Source organism: Lithobates pipiens, unplaced genomic scaffold, assembly GCF_037356315.1.
Source record: "Lithobates pipiens isolate NorthernLeopardFrog02 unplaced genomic scaffold, aLitPip1_a1.2 Scaffold_22, whole genome shotgun sequence".
NCBI classification, from domain to species: Eukaryota; Metazoa; Chordata; class Amphibia; order Anura; family Ranidae; genus Lithobates; species Lithobates pipiens.
The window spans coordinates 281,796,224-281,817,025 of NW_027507784.1; the positions used below are offsets into that span (position 1 = coordinate 281,796,224).

At 39.7% G+C, this 20,802-nt stretch overlaps 1 protein-coding gene across 1 annotated transcript in view; it reads left to right on the forward strand.

The window, feature by feature from the left end:
* Nucleotides 1–9,179: 9,179 nt before the first annotated feature.
* The window catches only part of LOC143924698 (interleukin-4 receptor subunit alpha-like), a 29,952-nt gene continuing 18,329 nt past the window's right edge, over nt 9,180–20,802 (forward strand). Inside the window, exons 1-5 of the mRNA XM_077449115.1 lie at nt 9,180–9,375; nt 9,685–9,823; nt 11,229–11,401; nt 15,591–15,739; nt 20,322–20,484. Of these exons, the coding sequence (XP_077305241.1) occupies nt 9,306–9,375; nt 9,685–9,823; nt 11,229–11,401; nt 15,591–15,739; nt 20,322–20,484 (694 nt within the window). The 5' untranslated portion in view covers nt 9,180–9,305. The remainder of the gene's footprint in view (nt 9,376–9,684; nt 9,824–11,228; nt 11,402–15,590; nt 15,740–20,321; nt 20,485–20,802) is intronic.

Below are 20,802 nucleotides of genomic sequence, written 5' to 3' on the forward strand. Positions count from 1 at the left end.
AGAAAAAAAAAATAGGGAATATTTCACCTCTAGTATTCACCAAATACTCTTGGTGATAAGTAGGAATGGGAGAATGGTTTGGCCCGAGCATAAGTTTGGGCGAACTTTCATTGTTCGGTCATTCGGCGAACATCCAAACAAACGGATCGTTAGACCATTTGTTTGCCCCCTGAATCGACCACAATGCATTGAGGTGCTGAACATTTCATTAAAAACCCAGATTGGCTGAAGCAGTGAAATCTTCAGCCAATTAGGGCACAGAGCACTGTCAGAGTCATGATTGGACACTGTCATTATGGCTTTATCCAATCATGACTCATTCCTGCCCCACAGTATAAAAGTATTGTTTCAATGTCAGCCATTTTCAGTGTGATTTTGGTGTGGAGAGAGATAGAACAGGGCTCTGTTCAGTGCTATTAGTTAGTGTGCTATACTGTGCTATTTTGCTTCAATTATCAGTGTAGAATATTAGTTTAGTGTCAGTTTATGGATAGTGTGAGTGTAGTGAGGAGGACCATGATTCAGCTTTGCATAGTGTGCAGCTAGAGTAGGGACAGCTCAGATCGTTTCAGTGTAGTGTAGTGAGACCGTGTCAGTAATCTTTACATTAATATATAGCTAGAGTAGGGACAATTCAGATAGCCTCAGTTTTAGTGACGGCTGAACACCATCTATTTGATTACATTACTACCAGTTTAACGCCATTTACTTCTGTGTGCGTTACTGCCAGTTTAACGCCAATTAGTTCTGTGTGCATTACTGCCAGTTTAACACCATATAGTTCTGTGTGCATTACTGTCAGTTTAACACCATATAGTTCTGTGTGCATTACTGTCAGTTTAACACCATTTACTTCTGTGTACGTTACTGCAGGTTTAACACCATATAGTTCTGTGTGCATTACTGCCAGTTTAACGCCATATAGATTTGTGCATTACTGCCAGTTTAGCTCCATATAGTTCTGTGTGCGTTACTGACAGTTTAACACCATATAGTTCTGGTGTTTGAAAGTTCTGGTGCGAACCGAACAGGGGTCCGTTCTGCCCATCCCTAGTGATGAGAACAGAGAAAGTAATTGGAATGCACCTATTTAATAAATGGCGAATGGCACCAAAGTGTCTTATCACCATGATAATATGGAGAAAAGCTCGCTAGATTTACCACCAAGTCACACTTGGTGATAAAGGCCTTTTGTGGTGGCAGGATTGCTCAGCATATAAAGCATCCAATATGGTGCTTTGCATCGTGTAGCTATATGTTTCCTCCCCTCTTAACCTTTGGGGGAAATTCATTATAGCCTATAGGACTGTTTTCAGCGCACTGATGCTTTAGGAAAGAGGCACAACACATTCAATTTTACAATCAGCAATTCTTTGCCGCTTGCAACTGTATCACTAAATGCACTACATTTTAGGCTCCATGCACACAAGACTTTTTTTAAGCTCCTAGAAGCTTTGATTAGCATTTTTGTTCTGCTCCTAGAAGCTAAAGAATATTGGCCTATATGTCCATGCACAATAATTTAGGTTATTAGCATTTGTTGAGCTTCAGTATCTAGGAGCAGGAAAAAAAAAGTTTCTTGGAGGATTTTTTCAGCACAACCGCTCCTGAACGCTACTAACAGCATTTTTTAAAATGTTTTTTCCTATTTTAGAAAAACGCTAATAAAATGCTAACACTCTTAAACCCCATACACACTATCAGATTTTCTGCTGATTTGTTCCTTCAGATTTACCAAAACCATATAATATAAGGTCAAACCTTAGGAGTTTCAATTTGTAGGCAATCAGGCAGGCCCCTCTACTACATGGTTTTGGTAAATCTGAAGGAAAAAATCTGCAGAAAATCTGATAGTGTGTATGGGGCTTTAAATGCTCTTAAGCACTCCAAAAACGCTACTACAAAAAGCTATTTCAGCCCGCAAAGATCTGCCTGTCCGTTTTTCAGATGGATCTGAGTGGGCCACCCATTAACTTGTATGGGCAGGTGGATATCAGGGGAGATGTGTCCGCTGACACCCGCCTGCCATTCGATCCAATAAGATCAACTGAAAACAGACGGATGGTCGATAAGTTTGCCATCTGTCCAGCAGATCGGATGAAAGCAGACATGAGGTCCATTTTCATCCGATCTTCCTATAGAGAATAGAGGGGCTCTGGCAGGTCCGTCCCTGCACAGCAAGCAGAGACAGACCTGTCATTTGCTTGCTCAGCGAGGATCAACGAAGCGATCCCCCGCTCAGCGGATCTGCCCCGTGTGAAAGGGGCCTTAGACCCTTTTCCTACTGACACCTCTATTGTACATTTTTTATCTGTTAAGCATAATTGTTCTGATACTAGCAGTGGTGTGAAATAGGAAACAGAAATCAGCTTTAACCACATGAAATGTTTTTATCTGTTATAAGTCAGGACTTGGGAAACACTCTGTTCCATGGAAATGGTTGTTTTATGTGGGCAAGTGACTCACTTGGAGTTTAATACAAGTAGGCTGCAAAAAATGTTTGTGTATGTGCATTTCTTTTTATAGTGAAAACTATACATATATTTTGCTATTAAATAACATTTCTAATCATATGAAGTTAATAACAAGAGTCCCCCTTTACATCAGAGTCCACAGAGTTTCCTTTCACTGTAAGGGGGGGATTCTGAAGACTTTGCTGTAAGGGAGAATTATGGAGACTCTAACATAAGGGATACTCTGGGAGGACTGATGTAAGGGGGAACACTTCAGCCTTTGGTGTAAAGGAGAACTCTGATCTAAGGGGTGCTCCAAGAACTCTGATTTACCTTAGTAGACTCACTCAGAGGCAGGAGAGAGAATGGGGAGACTTCAGTCACAGACAGGGATGCCCGGTGAGCTCCCTCACCCCTTGGCAGTCAGCATCTCTCATTCAGATGTATCTGAGGCTGCTGGACTTACATTTTCTGGCTCCCCTCTTTCCTTTTCTGAGGCACAGCCCTAGGGATTGGAGTGTTGGCAGACACGGAGGGGTAGGGATGGGAGGAAAGGGAGCAGATCGAGCCCTCTCTCCTCTCTCCTCTGTGTGTGTGTTTGGGGGGGTTGTTAATGCTTGCTTTGGGCAGTATGAAAGAGAATGTAGCAGACACTCTCAGCTTAGACAACTGCAGCCAGCAACCCTGCTGGGAAGCCATAGCCCAGTCTGAAGAATGCGTCCGGGTTTCAGTCTGAAACCTGGATGCATGATTCCTAACCCAAACTGTCCAGGTGAATCCTGAACAGGTGGCAACCCTATCTACTCCTGAAATGTAAATTTTGCACCTGGCTTCCCCATACATAAATGCACATCTTATCTTCTGAATGTAACTAAAACTGTGAAGATGCAGGCCAAGGACATTTACAAGCTGCAGCACAAAACATCAACATGACAAGGGCCTGCAGACCTTACCAGTGTTTCAGATTAAAATTTATATTAAGGTAAACGGAGGAATCATTCTCATTTTAACAGTTAAAATGTTTGCTATTTTGCATTTTATGTATTGATGCTATTTACCATCTCGATTTGGTGTCGTTTTTGCCCTAAAAGGTGTTGTGGGCACAAGATACACATTTTACAGTTATGACTGGTCTAAAAAGAAAGGACAACACAGTAGCTGTTTGCCTTAAAGTGGTTGTAAACCCACATGAAAAAAAGACAAAGGCATAACGAACTAGTATGCAGGTTTAGGAGATATCCGGGGTAGCTACAAGTACAACCACTTTAAGATGTTCTCTAATTTGAAGGCCAATTTCAGGCTGGGCCTCAGGCCCCAAATTGTAACGGCCCCCCATCCCCAGTGTGACCTTGGCCTTATGTTATGGTGGTAGGTGGTCCAAGATGATGCAGAGGGTGATGTTGATGTGATGATGTCAATGCTGCTCTCTGCAACATAACACTATGGGTAAATGAAGAGGAAGTCCATGATGCCCAGCACTCACAGGATCTCCTCAGTCTGAGGAGATAAACTATGCTGCTGGGAGACTATTTTTTTATTTTATTCTTGCCTGGAGCTGGGTTTCAATATAAGAGGGAGTTACACATTGGGTCTTTTATTGTTTTTTTTTTTTTTTGCCCAGTATTCTGCATTTCAGGTATATGTTGCAGAAAGCATACCTCTGTAAACGTGAGTGCCACTCCAGCCGCAGTGTATTTTAGGCTCTCATAGACTCCGATGAGCTGCAGGCAGTGTGGCTAAATGCTGCATCTATGCCTTCCAGGTGCATGAAAATGCTGTAATTAGATACCCATAACTAAATTCCTAGTGTGTATGTGGCTTAGTGTAACACTGTTAAGGGAGTAATATGTGCATTACTATTGCTGATCCTCTTTAAAAATACTAGTCATCTGGCTGTTATGCTGATCCAGTGATTTCAGTACTTTTTGAGCCACTGGGCCATCATGCAGATATACTGTAGAATATACTGAGTAAAGTTCGAGCTTCTTATCAGTATACATTTAGTGGGGCAGTATGAATAAAAGCACATTGGCATGATGGTCAGGTAGCTAGCATTTTTAGAAGAAAAATGAAAGGCAGAAGATTCTTAATTGCAGAGTCTCCTTTGCTAGGTGAATTTTATTTTTATTTTTTAAAGATTTTTTTATTGCGCACAGAAGTATTTTACAAACATCCGACATGGGTTACATCCATAAAAATGGAGAGAAAAACAAACAACCAAGATGCATTAAGAATAATAACATTGTACATATCAACCATGGCATATCTAAACCAAATCAGTTTCCAAACCAGCCATTTTCCCAGGTATTCGCTTTCCTTTTTTTTAAACCTAAAACTAATTGAATACCCCTAAAGCCTTGTACACACGGTCGGAGAATCCGTCGGAATGTGTCCTATCGGACCGTGTCTTCGGATAATCCGACTGTGTGTGGTATGCATCGGACTGATTCCGTCCGAATCTCCGTCCTACCCAATTTTCCAACATGTTGGAAATATTTCCAGACTAACTGGGCCGGTCGGACCTAATCCGATCATGTGTAGAGCATTTTGATCGGACCAAGTGCCACGCATGCTCAGATCAAATTCCTACATCAAAGCTATTGGCTACTAGCCTGAATGTAGTCCCATCGTAACGAAATTATGTCATCACGTTCTGAAAGATTGGATTTTTCGCCAACTTTGTCCGACCGTGTGTATGCAACAGTTTCGGACAAGATCCGACGGACAAAATCCGACGGGCAGAATCCGACGAATTTGGTTGTGGAAATCTCCGACCGTTTGTACAGGGGCTAAGAAAAAAAATTCCCATCCCAAGGGTGCTAGGTGAATTTTGGTTGAGTTTTTACACGTTGTATTTAATCCTAGTTTAGAACTTAACTCAGTTAAGTTTATTTAAATGTTAGCAGAAGCTTTTATGGCAGAAGGGACCCTGTATGTCTCTTCTACCATAAAATTTCCTTCCCTACCCACTAACATTTCTTTCCTCTAATTGTGTAGAGGCAGCCGCACAGCTCAGTGTAGTTTCAGCATGTTGTGGGTGGTGGGACAAAGTAATGATGAGTTATGTCAATTCTGGCCAGTCAGTCAAGACACCTGAATGATTCTGGACCCAGAAAAGATGGCAGAGATAGTGAGGGGGAGTGCAGGCATTGTATCACTGGAGGAGGGAACTTTAAAAGGTAATTGTACCAAGATATGCAAATATGCTGTACATACTTGCACATTATGATGAAAGCCATGATGAACACTATGATGAGAGCAGAACCAAACTAATCGAATTAACTGTTTAAAAAACAGTTATTTGCTAAGGCCCCTTTCACACTGGGGTGGTTTTCAGGCGCTACAGCGCTAAAAATAGCACCTGTATAGTGCCTGAAAAAACCGGCCCCTTTCACTCCAGTGTAAAAGCCGGAGGGCTTTCACACTGGAGCGGTGCACTGGCAGGGCGGTGAAAAAAGTCCTGCTAGCCGCATCTTTGGAGCGGTGAAAGGAGCGGTGTATTCACCGCTCCTAAACCGCTCCTACCCATTGAAATGGGGCAGCACGGCTATACCGCCTGCACTTTGCCGGCGCCGGCACTTTGCGGGCGGTTTTAACCCTTTTCGGCCGCTAGCGGAGGTTAAAACCACCCAGCTAGCGGCCGCATACCGCCGCTAAAACGACGGTAAAGAGCCGCTAAAAATAGCAGGGCTTTACGGCCGACGCCCGCACCTCCCCAGTGTGAAAGGGGCCTAACTGTCAGGATTGCTAACTGTCAAATTTGCTTGTGGCCTCAACCACAGTGTCAAACAACCAAATGGCTGGTATCATACTTGATCATATGTGCAGCACTATGTCCTTATCAAACAAAGGCTAAGATGGCAGCTTCCTTGGCTGAAAAGGACAGGGGGGGTTTAGTCCCACTTAAAAAATGTCTTTGTAAACTGCCTCCTGCCTGTCCATTGCATATAAATAGGCTTGCTCTGGCTTCCTGGATTTGAGATGGTGTACATGTACGTCCTCTTGCTCCCGCTAGGATGTGTAACTGCATGCCCTTTGATCTATGTGACCTTTGGACACATTGGATCAGAGATCAGGATACAGGGCCAATGAAATTGACCATGTACCATGTGATCGCTTTGACCAATCACAGTGATCACAATTGTAAACATGTTACAGCCTTTGAACCGTTTCCTCTCACAGCCGATTGTTGAGAGAGGAGACAGAGGGGGTTATTTACGAAAGTAAAATCCACTTTGCACTGCAAGTGCACGTGGAAGTGCAGTCATTCTAAATCTAAGGGGTAGATCTGAAATGAGTGGAAGCTCTGCTGATTTTATCATCCAATCATGTACAAGCTAAAATTCTGTTTTTTTATTCTCCTTGCATGTCCCCCTCAGATCTACATTGACTTTACTTCCAAGTGCACTTTCAGTGCAAAGTGGATTTGCCTTTAGTAAATAAACCCCAGAGTGTTTACTACAATGATTGGCACTGTGGTGAACGCTAAGTGTGTAAAAAAAAAAGTGAAATAAAGTCCCTTGAGCATTGCAGAGCCATTATGGTGACACTGTACTGTTGTAGCTAGTGATCAGAGACACTGGGGTTTATTTACTAAAGGCAAATCCACTTTGCACTACAACTGCACCGCAAGTGCACTTGGAAGTGCAGTCACTGTAGATCTGAGGGGGACATGCAAGGAAAATAAAAAAGAGCATTTTTGCTTGTACATGATTGAATGATAGAAATCAGCAGAGCTTCCACTCATTTCGATCTTCCCCTAAGATCTACAGCGAATGCACTTCCAAGTGCACTTGTAGTGCAGAGTGGATTTGCCTTTAGTAAATAAACCCCATAGTATGCCAAGCATTTTTTAAGCAGATGTCCAAGCCTGTTGATCGGGAGATTGATTGATAGATAGATTGAGGATGCAGGGAGACATTGGTCTATTGAAAGAAGTCAGTAGGGGTGAGTAAAATTGGGAACTGAAATTTCAGTGAAACTTAAGTGATTTTTGCGAAATTTCACAATTTTGCCAAAAGTTAATTTGAAGGCAAAATTAAGGTAGTTTTTGGTGGGTTTTAAGGGTGTAATGAGCTTCCAAGGGTTACAGTAGATGCTTTTACCTATCCTGGATCTGTTTTTGCCTAGAAAGTGACCTCTCATTAGCCTTAATATTTTACTTTCTTCACTGAAAAAATGTATAAAAGTAAAATAAAAAATGTAAAGTGATATGTACAATACATATAATCAAATATACCAAAAAGGGAACAACAACACAAATATAAAAACACTAAATTAGATCAAATAAACTAAACCGCCCTATAAAAAAGGGGAAAAAAGTAGATTTGTTTTCAAGCTAATTTTACAAAAGCAGCTTCAATGGGCCTACTCACACTTGTGCGCTGTGGTAACACTCAGTAAAAAGTGCATGTTACCACAACGCAAAACAATGCACCTGCTTCATGTGTGGATGCCCCCCTAATGCCCTGTATATGTAAGGACAACATACCACAGCAGCACACAGTGAATATACCTAGTATGCTCGCTGTGGTGTGCTGCAATAGGGTCAAGTGCATTCTTTTCATCCATTGCAGGCCATTCATAATTAGTGGGTTTCTTTAACACAATGCACATTAATGTGCTATATAACACATCACAAAAGATTGCTAATGTGTGAATCAGCCCTCGGTTTCCAGTTTGAAAACAATTCATTAGTTTTGTGGCAAAAATTGATTTAGAGAAAAAAAAAATCTTAAGATAAGGTGGTAGGAGGAGGATATTTAGTCCTCAGGTTTCCATGTCACCGGAAAAAGTTGCAGCTGAATGAAAAGGAACTCCTTGTTAAAGTGTTAATAAACCCTCAATGTGTTACAATACACTCGGGCAGGCGATGCTAGCCCTCCAAGGATATGGGATCTAAATATCAGATGGTCCATCTGAGCTCCTGAGGGTTGAGGTGGGACTCAAACCCTAGTGGTCACCAAAACCCTTTGCTACAGCTAGCACCAGGTTGCTGGGTACCCCCTTTTGTGCACTGGTACGCAGTCATGTTGGAATAGGAAGGGGCCATCCCCAAACTGTTCCCACGAAGTTGGAGGCATGAAATTGTCCAAAATGTCTTGGTATGCTAACACCTATATATTTGCATATTTTAATACTTTATTATGTATTTTTACTGTCCCCGGGCTGTTTAAGGGCTTTTTTTCATATTCTTTCAATAAAATCTGATCATTTTAGCTATGCATTCTAATTTTGTGTAAACACTGTTTGGTTTTGGAAAGTCCCAAATCCTTCCTGCCTCCCTTCTCTCTGTGGGTTTTTCTTTTCCGATTGGTTGTATTTGGAATTCTCCAAAAACAGTTAATCATGCGGGTTGTTTTGGTGTAAGTGAATATTTTAAAATGAAAAAAAGAGGATTTAATGCTACTTAAGAATATCTTTATCATCTTTATATTTATCTTTTATATTTATTTTTATCTTGGTATTGATTCTGTAAATAGTCAGGCACAGGTGTCAAACCTTTTATGTTTAGTAACTCCTTCTCAGGAAGTAATAGATAAGTGGGTCTGGACCATGAAAAAAAAAAAACGTTAGCTCCTAAGTGTCTATTGTTGTAGTAAGCTGATGTCCTTCAGTGCGATGAAGTAAAGGCGGTTGGCACCCCCTTTGCAGGAAAAGGTGATAAAAGCGTCAGTTGGTTGTAAATTATTTCATCAGCTCTTCATTTTACATCAATATCCTGTTTTCTGTCTGCTCAGAGTGATCTACTCCTGAAATATTCCAAGGCAAACATGAGACTCAAGTATGTTTAATTCTTATCTACAGGTCTTTGTAAAATCTTCTGATGAGAGATAATCACTGAGTTTCGGGATGGAGTCTAAAAGAATGACAAAGATCGGCTTTCTCTGGGCCACTGTTCTGATGACTGCAGTAAGTAATTGTGAGTATTATTTGTACATTTATAAATTACAAAAATGTTGCTCAAGCCAAACTATAGGTGTACTTACCAACAGTTCTACTTTCTATGTAACGTTTTATAGGTGGAACTATTTCCATTTATGGATGGAAATAAATCCTAATCTAGGAAGGTGTTTAAGCAAAATAATCACCTAAATTGTTCTTAGTAACAGATCAAATTATCCCATTTTATCTACTAACTGGAAATGAAAATATGATGGAACAAAGACATCTCGTCTGTAGATTCTTTTTTTTTTTTATAAAGCCCAAATGCAATTTTCCTTTTTTGCAGATAAAAACATAAAGCGCATTGCAAATTTTGACTGTTTAACAGATTATGATAAGCAATTTGTTTGCTTTTGGGAAGTTGTTAACTCAAGCAGTAACTGCAGGGAAGACTTTCGACTGAACTACACAGATTACAAAGGAATGTAAGTTTTAGTTTATGTTATGTTTTTTAAAGACCTTTTAAGAAGTAACCAGATTAGAGCTATATTACCAGGGTCCTCTCCTTCACCTCCTGTCCACAGCTAAATGATAGTAAGGCCCCATACACAATATTAGATTTTCTGTAGATTTCTGTCTTCAGATTTACCAAAACCATATAATATGAGACAAAACCTTAATGCCCCATACACACGATGGGATTTTCCGACAACAAAACCATGGATATTTTTCCGACGGTTGTTGGCTCAAACTTGTCTTGCATACACATGGTCACACAAATGTTGTCAGAAATTCCAAACATCAAGAACGCGCTGACGTACAACACGTATGATGAGCTGAGAAAAGGGATGTTCAATAGCCAGTGCGGCTGATTCTGCTTGATTCAGAGAATGCGTGAGCTTTTGTGCGACGGACTTGTGCACACACGATCGGACTTAACTTGTTGTCGGAAAATTTGAGAGCCTGCTCTCAAACATTTGTGTGCGGAAATTCCAACAGAAAATGTTCGATGAAGCATACACACGGTCGGACTTTCCCAAACAAGCTCACATCAAACATTTCCCGTTGGAAATTCCGATCGTGTGTACGTGTCATTAGAGTTTCAATTTGCATGCAATCAGGCAGGCCCTTGCACTACATGGTTTTGGTAAACCTGAAGACAAAAATCTGCAGAAAATCTAATAGCGTGTATGGGGTCTTAATAAGATGTGAAATACATTTTAGAATATCATACCCCTAATGAAGCATGGGAAGCATTAGAACCACAGTTTAGTTTGTGTTGCTGTGTCCCCAATAGGAATATTTCCACTCACTTCCTGTTCTTTCACAGAATCTTAAAATAGGTTACTTTATTAATATGGAGAACATGTCATATTTTTTAATACTCCAAAAACCTGAAATATGAGCCTTTACATCTTCATCATTTTGGTTTTGCCGTTTGCATGTTTGGTGAGCCACCCGTATTGATGGGAAGGGAGAGCTCATTTTTCCCTTTGAACAACATTAATGAAATCTCCTTATTTTGAATTACATTTTGGCAGAATAAAATCTCCATTTTGTTGAAACCCAGTAGGCATCCTAAAAGAAAACCCTCAAGGGTCCTAATGTCAAATGAGTCCATGGTAACCTTTTATACAGTACAAAAAAGTGCTAGACAGCATTCAGATAACCTTAATCCAATAAAAACTATAAAATCTTTCCCCACTTTTGCTAAACATCCATAATGTTTGAACAGGGTAGTTGCTTATATAAAATCTAAGAAGGGATTCTATTATATTTTGCAGTTCTGCTTCTGCTTATTGCAACCATTTGTTTTGCATGTTGTCCTTGTGATATTGCATTGAAATGTATTGCTAATTATTACATTCAATTTACATTTTGATCTTCAAGAACAAATACATGCCAAACTCTGGAAAACGATCATTATCAAGGCTTCAGACTTCTAGACAAATGTGTATGCAACATAACCCTGAAACACTTTATAGCGTTACAGAATATGACAGTGGAAGTTGAAGCTCATGGCCAAACTTTGAACAAAACTACCATTCATGTCTACACTAAAGGTAAAGCTAAGCAGGAATTTGCTTTAGGTATATATCTTGTACTTTGGTCATGCACATAAAGTAGAACTATGGCTCTACCATTTAAAAAGGGATCTGCACAGCTACCTATGATGGTGTATATCAGCCTTTCTCAAGCAGTGTTCCCTGGAGCCCTATGGTTCCTCCTGAGGATGATAGTGAGCAACGGTAAATTTTTTACACTAACCATCAATGCAAAAGGTCACATCAACGCTTACAATTAATATACAACCTCAATTTTTTTCATTTCAAATTTATTACTAAAAAATAATTTTGTTGTATAAAGCACCGGTGGTCAAAAAATATCTACCCTGGGTTTTTTAATATGCTAGGTTATCCACATTCTTTATTTAAAACTTTCTACCCTTATTCTAGATAAAGGTCTGGTTAATTGGGGACCCACAGAAAAAAAAAATTACGTATAATTCCCCTCATCATTTATATCGGGCCCTTCAGATGTGATATAAATGTTGAGGGGGACCCCATGCAAAAAAAAAAAAAAAAGGCAAAAGGTCCCCCAAATTTAAAAAAATCAAGAATAAAAAAATGTAGGGTTCCCCAGTAATTCACACCAGTCCCTGGTCTGAGAATGCAGCATGGCAGGGCAAGAAAGACAGGGTCCTGAAATGTACCAGGACTTGTCAAAAACTGTATGTGTTTTTATTTATTTAGTTTGCCCTCATTTTGTGAATGAGTAGGATCCCTTACTAATTCAAACTGGGGAGCAGTATCTGGGTACCTCTTTATTGTTAAAGGAGGCTTTAAGATTCTAATAAGCCCCCCCTCCCACAGACCCCCACAACGGTTGTGGGGAAAAGGCCTTTGTCCTCATCAATATGGAAACAAGGTGCTTTGCAATTTTTTAAATTATGTAATTTATTTTGTGTCATTTATAAGTGATATTAAAATTGTTAAACTTTTATCACTTTTATTGTTGTAATGTCTGGCTAACTCAAAGGTCTGTTATACTTGTTCCTTATTGTGTAATATAATTATGTAATCATGTGGGAAGCGATACCTTCTTTTAGCCCACAGCCTCTTATCTTCAAAATTGTTCCCTTTGTGGGCTTTCCCTTTTTGAGCTTAACATGGCTAATGCAGTCTTATATAGTGTATATTAGTATGTGAATGAGTATGTGTATTCTGATTCTCATAGGGCTGCTTCCTTTTTCATCAGTATGAATATTCATGACAATCACTTAGGCCTGGTTCACACCTATGCATTTTTAGTACTTTTTGCATTTTGCAGTGCAGTCCATTGCACACATTCTGTAGTGCAAATCTGCAAAATGTAAAAAGCACTAAAAATGCATAGGTGTGAGCCAGGCCTTAACCTCCCTGGCGGTAATCTCGAGTCTGGCTCGGGTTGGGATTTTACTATCATAATAAGCGGTAAGCCCCGAGCCAGACTCAGGATCACATCGCTGGATGCAGGGAGGACACGGAGAAGTTACTTACCTTGTCCCCTGGATCCAGCGATGTCCTCTGCGCTGTGTGATCGAGCTGTCCTCCGCTAGATTCACACAGTGCCGAATGCCACCAAGCTTCGTTCCCTGCAACGTTACGGCGCATGGAGCAGAGATCGCTGCTAAATAAGTTAAAAGACACAAAACACACACAGTACTGTAATCTTACAAATTACAGTACTGTATAAAAAAATGACACACCCCCTTTGTCCCTAGTGGGCTGTGCATTGCCCTGCATGCACTTTTATATTATAAATACTGTTTTTTCTGCCTGAAATTTGGAGATTGTCCATAGCAACCAAAAAGTGTCCCTTTTTCAGTGTTTTAGGATTTGATTACATTATTGAATAATTTTTATTATTCTTTATTATATTATAAACTTTATCATACCCGGGATGTCTGCTAGACTCTGGTTTGAACAGATTTAAGAGAGTTATTCCTAAGAATTACAGGACTACAATATAAAACGCCAAATTTCCATGCAAAATAATTGTACCGCTTTCAGCACCTAAAACAGAATGAATCATACCGCCAGGGAGGTTAATGGAGGAATGTCAGGAGGCCAAATCTGACTGTGTATGGTCAATCTTACATGCTTAAGATCACTTTGCTAAATCCTGGATCCATATTAAAACAGACCCATGCTCTAAAACAGAAACACCATATTTTAAATATTCACCTTCATCTTATCAGTGCAGAGTTTCTGAGTATCGTGGATTTTTACCCCAGGAGTTATATTTGTGGCTTCAATGGCTTGATAGCAACATGTTTATTCTTATAATATTCGTTTGTCTTATAAAAACAAGATTAGGGGTTAAGTAGACTTTAGTCTCAAGTTAAAATTGAAAATTGTCTGAAAATAATTTACTAGTTTCTAAAGACAGAAAGTGACTTTTTGTCTAATTCTAATGCCTTGTACACACGATCGGACAACAAAACCGTGGAATTTTGTCCGAAGGGTGTTGGATACACACAGTCTTGCATACACATGGTCACACAAATGTTGACCAACAAGTAGGAACATAGTGACATACAAGACGTACTACGTGGCTTTTCAGCTCTTTAGCGCCCACACTTTGGGCTCCTTCTGCTAATTTAGTGTTAGTAGAAGTTTGGTGAGTGTCAATTCGTGCTTTTCAGTTCGTGTTCGTCAACCAGCCATGTTGCAGAATCGGAGGAGATAACGTGTTATTTATTATTGGCCTTGGAGTTATTGCTTTGACATAATTTTTTTGGTTGAATAATGATTTGATTTGGTATATTTTCTATATTTTTGGATACATAGAATGCACTTTTTGGTTAAGTTCTATTGGCAGATAGCATGTCCAATTTTTTTTTTTTTTTTTTTAATGCACGATAAAAAAACATTGTGTAGAATAATACTTGGCTATGTGTTTTACTTCAAATTACAGTTAGGGAGTAGGCAGTTACATTTTAAAAAATACAATGTAAAATTAACAAGGGATACCAACATAGTTGTATCTTTGTTTTTAAAAACTACGGGATAATGGTGTTGTGGTAACTTGCACAAATAAAAAAAAAATAATAATATTATTCTTGATATCACTAGAAAAAAAAAACCTTTGAAAATTCATTTGCAATAACTCCATCAGTATCACCAGCAAAGCAGCTTCATTATTATCCCATTAAAGAGAAGAAAATTGTGCGCTGCATTTGGAGATTTCCTAATTTGCCATGTCATGAATGTTAATTCTCCATTACAAACACTAGTTTACCAGACCCACCGCTTCTGCTTCCCAGCATGCGTGTTTGTACTTTTGTCCGACTGACTTGTGCACACACATTCGTAATGTCCAACAACACACATTTGTTGGTGGAAAATTTGAGAGCATGCTAGCCAACATTTGTTGGCGAAAAGTCTGACAACAAAAGTCCGATGTGGCAAACCAGGGTGGGACTTACGGGCAACAAGCTCACACATCCAACACTTCCCGTCTGAAAATCCGATCGTGTGTACGGGGCATTAGGCTTAATGTACACAGGACTTTTTACAACCTCCCCTGAACCATTTACCTAGACAGAGAGTAAATGACGTTTAAAAATGTCAGTTTTGCAATGTTTACATGCCGCGTTTAGCAGTGTTGTTTTTTTTTGTTTTTTTTCAAATAGTCAAAAATGTAAAAACCTGTAAACAAAATGTGGCTAAATGCGAGTTACCATATTTACAAGCTGTTACAGGCATTTGGCATTTCAAATGCCTCTGAACATCCGTCCTGAATGCATTTTTTTGCTTTCCAAAAAATGCTTCTAAACTCAACTGCCTAGAAACGACCATAAAGGACCCCATGTACATGTGCTGATAAAATAATAATACATTTTATTTATAACGCACTTTCCATCAAAAGACCTCAAAGTGCTACATAGTTACAATAAAAACAAACAAATAACATAATTCAAAAAAATTTGCTAAAAAGAAAAGTCTTCAATCCCTTTTTAAAATTTTCAGTAGACTGAGAAACCCTCAAACTATCAGGCAAAGCATTCTACAAACATAGAGGAGAGTTTACCAGCAGCAGTGTACATGAAGCCTAAAATATTAAAATTATTTGGTGTGTTAATATATTTACTAAAAAAATGAGCATGTCTGGTATTATTCCTGTTTTCCATGGTGTAATATGTGTATCTCTTCCCATTTGTCTTAAAGTGTTATTAAATAAGGAAATTGATGTTTTTACTGTCCACAGTCAAACCAAAGACTCCATTCAATGTGCATGTTAATTTAAGTGATCCTGAGATGGGTGTGGTGTCCTGGGACATAAACTACACATACAAATTTATAAAAAAAAAATTCTTCTTTCAAGTTCAAATCTTCACCAAGGAAGACCATAAAATGGTAACAAAAAACATCTTAATGTTATCTTCTATTCAACTGTTTCACTGCTACAGTAAATAAATCGCCTAACCTTATTTGCTTAATTTATTCACACAGTATTTTCATATGGTGAACAGCAATATATTTAGAGATTATACTGCCCTGCTGTAAGGAGTCTACACTACGCCTGTGTAGAGCGATTTCACGTCGCTACCAGTAAGGCAGCAGCCAAGTCCCCTTTAGGACTACATTCCCTTCACCCTCACCTACCCATGGGATCCCTTTGAATTTCACCATATCATGGATCACCTCTAGAGATACCAGACTCCATATGGTCCAGCGCTGTTTTATACACACTTTTTTCCTGCTGTGAAGGATGACCAACATCTTGCACAGATTTCAGTAATATAACTTATTAGTGTGTGAGACATCTCATGCAATATTTCCCAATTTTTCTCTTGTGCGTTTTCTCTAAAAGGGTTTGTTCACCTTTACCAAAAAACGGCCTATGCAGATAATGGGCATCTGTACATAAAAACAAACTGTGCAGATTTGACTACAGTTGAATAACGCCCTTGCTATATGTGTAGGCCATTTATGTACTGTACCTCATGAAGCCTTACCTGAAAACTCCCAGGATGTTGCTAAGTGAGGCCCAGCCATTACTGTTAATCTTTACCATCACAGGAGAGAGCTTTTAAATGCTGAGCTCAAAACTAAAGCATCAGGGGAGAGAAAGTGCATGTGATGGGGCTTGAATCAGAGAAAGAGCTTGTTTCTATAATGGTAAACAGTAATAGCTAGGTCTTGCTTAGCAATGTCCTAGCACCGCCCTGGGAGTTTTCAAAACAGATTTCATGATATACTTAATTGGGTTACACCTATAACATGGGCATTATTTAACCTTGCAAGTACAGAAAAACACCTGTTAATTAGGCACGAATGTAAGCCTTAGTCCAAACACAAGCTTAGACGGAACTGTGGCTGTTCGGCGCTGTTGGGAGTATGAAATTGTCCAAAATGTCTTATGCTAACGCCTTAAGAGTTCCTGTCACTGGAACTAAGGGTCCAAGCCCAACCCCTGAAAAACAACCCCACACCATAGTCCCCCCTCCAGCAAATGATTTGGAGGGGTGGCCCAATACTTTTGGCAATATAGTGTAGATGAGAAAGTTTGGGGTGCAGGAACTTGACTGGCCTGCATAGAGTCCCAACCTCAACCCAATAGAACACCTTTGGATGAATTAGAGCCGAGACTGCGAGCCAGGCCTTCTCGTCAGTGCCTGACCTCACAAATGCACTTCTGTAAGAATGGTCAAACATTCCCATAGACACACTCCTAAACCTTGTGGACAGCCTTCCCAGAGCAATTGACGCTGTTAAAGCTGCAAAGGGTGGGCCAACTCAATAGTGAATGGGTGTAGGGTCCTTTTAAAATACTTACTAGACCCTTTGCGTCGAGTATGTCTTAACCAGTTGAAAACCAGGCCTATTCAGGCACATGTAAAAATCTGTATTTTTTTGCTAGAAAATTACCTGGAACCCCCAAATATTATATATATATATATATATATATATATATATATATATATATATATATATATATATATATATATATATATATTTTTTAAGCAGAGGCCCTAGAGACAGTATTGGTGCAGTGGTTTTTCAAACGCATTGTTTTAGGAAAAATCACACTTTCAAGAATTTTAATGTAAAAAACAAAATACTAAACCTAATGTTTTGGTAAAATATAAAAGCTGATGTTACACCAAGTAAATAGATACCTAACGCGTCACGCTGTAAAATTGTGCAATCGTGAAATGGCAAAAAATGACGATACCCATAAATCTCCATAGGTGACACTTTAAAAAGTTTTTACAAATTACAGATTAACAGTTTAGAGTTACAAAGGAGGTCTAGAGCTAGAACTATTGCTCTTGCTATAATTTTTGCAGCTATACATAACATGTGTATATATGAGCATATGAACACCGTTTAAATATGTATGTGCATCCTACGCATGCGTTCGTAGGGAGACAGGGGCATTTAAAAAAAAAATCGTATTTATTTTATTTAAAAAATGTATTTTTACACTGTCCCTTTATTATTTATCACTTTTATTCCTATCACAAGAAATGACAGGTCCTCTTTCTGGAGACATCTGAGTCTAAAAGACCCCGGATCTCTCTTCTACGATTGAAAGCATTAGATAAGAAAATAAAAAAAAAACATTGATCTCAAGCCTGCTAGAAAAAAATGGCAATCTTTACATCTGTCCTAACCGGAAGTGACAAATACCCTTCGCTTCCGGTCTCCTAGACCAATAGAGGTGATTGGAGATGATCCGGTCTCCAAACAATTAGCTGCTCGGGGTTATACCGGGGTTATGGCTGACAGCTGCAGCAATAACTCTGGTATAACCACTTGAAGTCAATTACGTACATGTATGTGATTTGGCTGCAAGTTTTTAAAGCAGTAGTAGAATATGAAAAAAATAAAAATAATTCCCCTGCAAGGCAATGTCATAATATGCTAGTATGCATCGCATACTAGCACATTATGAGAGACCTACATTAAAACAAAGCCCTTCATCAGCACACTGTAACCACTGAGAGGGCTTCCATCTTCAACCAGTCTCCCTTCCAGGTTCATGTCCTCTGGCTACACGAGTGGGCCGCCGTTTACAGCGCAGGCTCTGAAGGTCCAGCATGGTAAGCCGGACCGTCAGAGTGAATGCGCCAGTGATGTCACCAGCTGCATGCACTCTGAATATCTCCTAGACAATGCAAGTTTAGGAGATATTCACAGTACCTACAGGTAAGCCTTATTATAGGCTTACCTGTAGGCATAAGTGGTAAAACAGCATTTACTACAACTTTAAGCTTGGTTCGCATCCTCTATTTAATGAAATGTATCATGAGAAACATGAAGGCTGGCATTCCTTACATATAAATTATAGGTATTGGCCATTATGCTTCTCTTTGGGTTTCATAACTTTTGGCCTCTTAACTGAAACAGGAATACACAGAAAGAATGGCTCTCCGAACTGCATAATTGTTTCAAGATGGCAAAGGATTTAATGGGTCAGATAACCAGGGGGGCACCCATGCTGGCAGGCTCACGAGTCCTGCTGCTGTGTCCATTGACACAGACAGCAGGGCTCCAGCCCCACCTCCTGGCTCCTGTGTCACTGGATTTGATTGACAGCAGTGGGAGCCAATCTATCCAATGAAGACAGGGGCTTGTGCTCGTCACTGGAACGAATGGGTTCAGGTAAGAAAAGGGGGGGGGGGGCTCTGGGCGGCAGCTGCAGCACAGAAGGCTTTTGAATGCAATAAGGTGAAAAACATTGAGACTTTACAACCCCATTAAAATAAACCCTCGTTATTTTTTTTAGTTCTTTGTACTAGTAACTCATTCAGAAAGACTCGTATATTCAGTTTCAGTCCATTTTAAAGGTCCCTTTCACATTCTGACTCATGATCTGCAGTGGATTGCTTTGTCCACATTGGCTGTCCCACGATTAGCAGGCAATCAAGAGGCTATATGGCACCTCCAGCATGAATGTTTGAAGTGGGATAGCCCTCTTTATTGCCATGCAACTGCATGCATTAGACACAGTTGCAGAGTTCATTCATTTCTATAGGGCACGTTGGCAGATGGTATTGACTGCCCAAGGCGACATGCCCTACTTTTTTTTGCTGTGCCATGAAGCAAAGCCTCGTGGCTGTGACAATGTGTGTATGGCTATTCGGTGGTCTTTGCTGGGCTGTGACAGGCAGTGGAGGCCTCAAACTTCCTAGTTTTGCCACACTGGCAATGCCCATGTGAAATACTGTAGGCTAATCAGCTTAGAAATAACTGCTGTGTGTTTACAATAGAAAGATGGCAGACTGCCAAGATTCTTTTGTTTAGAAAAAAGCTTAAATTTCTGTGCCTCTGTTCTGAAATTTGAAAACTAATTTTTCCATAATGCATCTCCATACACAGGTGTTGGCTTGTTTTGAAGTTCTTTTAGGGCTGGTTCACACCACAAAAACGCACTGCAGATCCGTTCCAGATGCGCTTCTGCATGCATGTTTTTAACGTGTTTTTGACGCATTCTGGTGTGTTTTTGATGCATTTTAATGCATTCCAGATGCGTTTCTTTCACTGTACTGGGGTCTGTTGTGTTTTTGATGCGTTCCAGTGCATTTCAGTGTGTTTTTGATGCATTTTATCACGTTCCAGTACAGTCCAGTGCATGAAAAATGCAGCATGTTCTACTTTATTTTCTGGAACTGGAAAGCACTGGAACTGACTGCACTTGTGTGAACTATGTCATTGGAAACCATATAACCTACTTTCATGCATTTTTGATGCAGAAAAAAATGCACTGGACCGCATGTGGTGTGAACTGGCCCTTAGTGCTTGTTAAAAATGTGTGGCTAGTTGAATTTGCATAGTCTGGGCACAGGTTCACTTTAATTCCATTTCAATTATGTATTTTATACACACTATAGCAATACTGCGTTACTGTAATGTCCTTTAGCTTGCACACATTTAGTCATTACGCACAAGGTTTGTTTTCTATTATGACCTGTTAAATTTGCTTTTCCAGGCTTTAGAGAACAACCACACACAAGAAGAACTTCGATATAGGTTCAGTAAGAGGCAGCTGACACGAGAAGATCATATAGTAAGAATTAGAGCAAAGCCTGCAGAGGGAAAAGAACTAAAAGGAATTTGGAGTGAATGGAGCCCAGAAGTCGTTTGGAGAAATGGTAAAATTGTCAATTGCTCTGCTTGGAATGGGGATCCATTAATGCATGATCTCTCTTATTTGGTTCCCACCTCTCACAATCCTGATACAAACAGCAGGACCACTGAAAGGTGCAGGTTGGAGTGCCTCAAAACTTGAATTCATTTTCTCCTTCTACACGATATCTTCATCATTAAAAAGGATACAGCACACTAATTAGAGCCACTCAATCTAACTGATGCACTATTTCCGTGACGATGGTCACCAAAAGTGGTGAGGTTAGCTCTTGGCAGCAGGAACACAAGCAAGAATAAAGCCGGCCGTAGTTCAGCAAGAACTG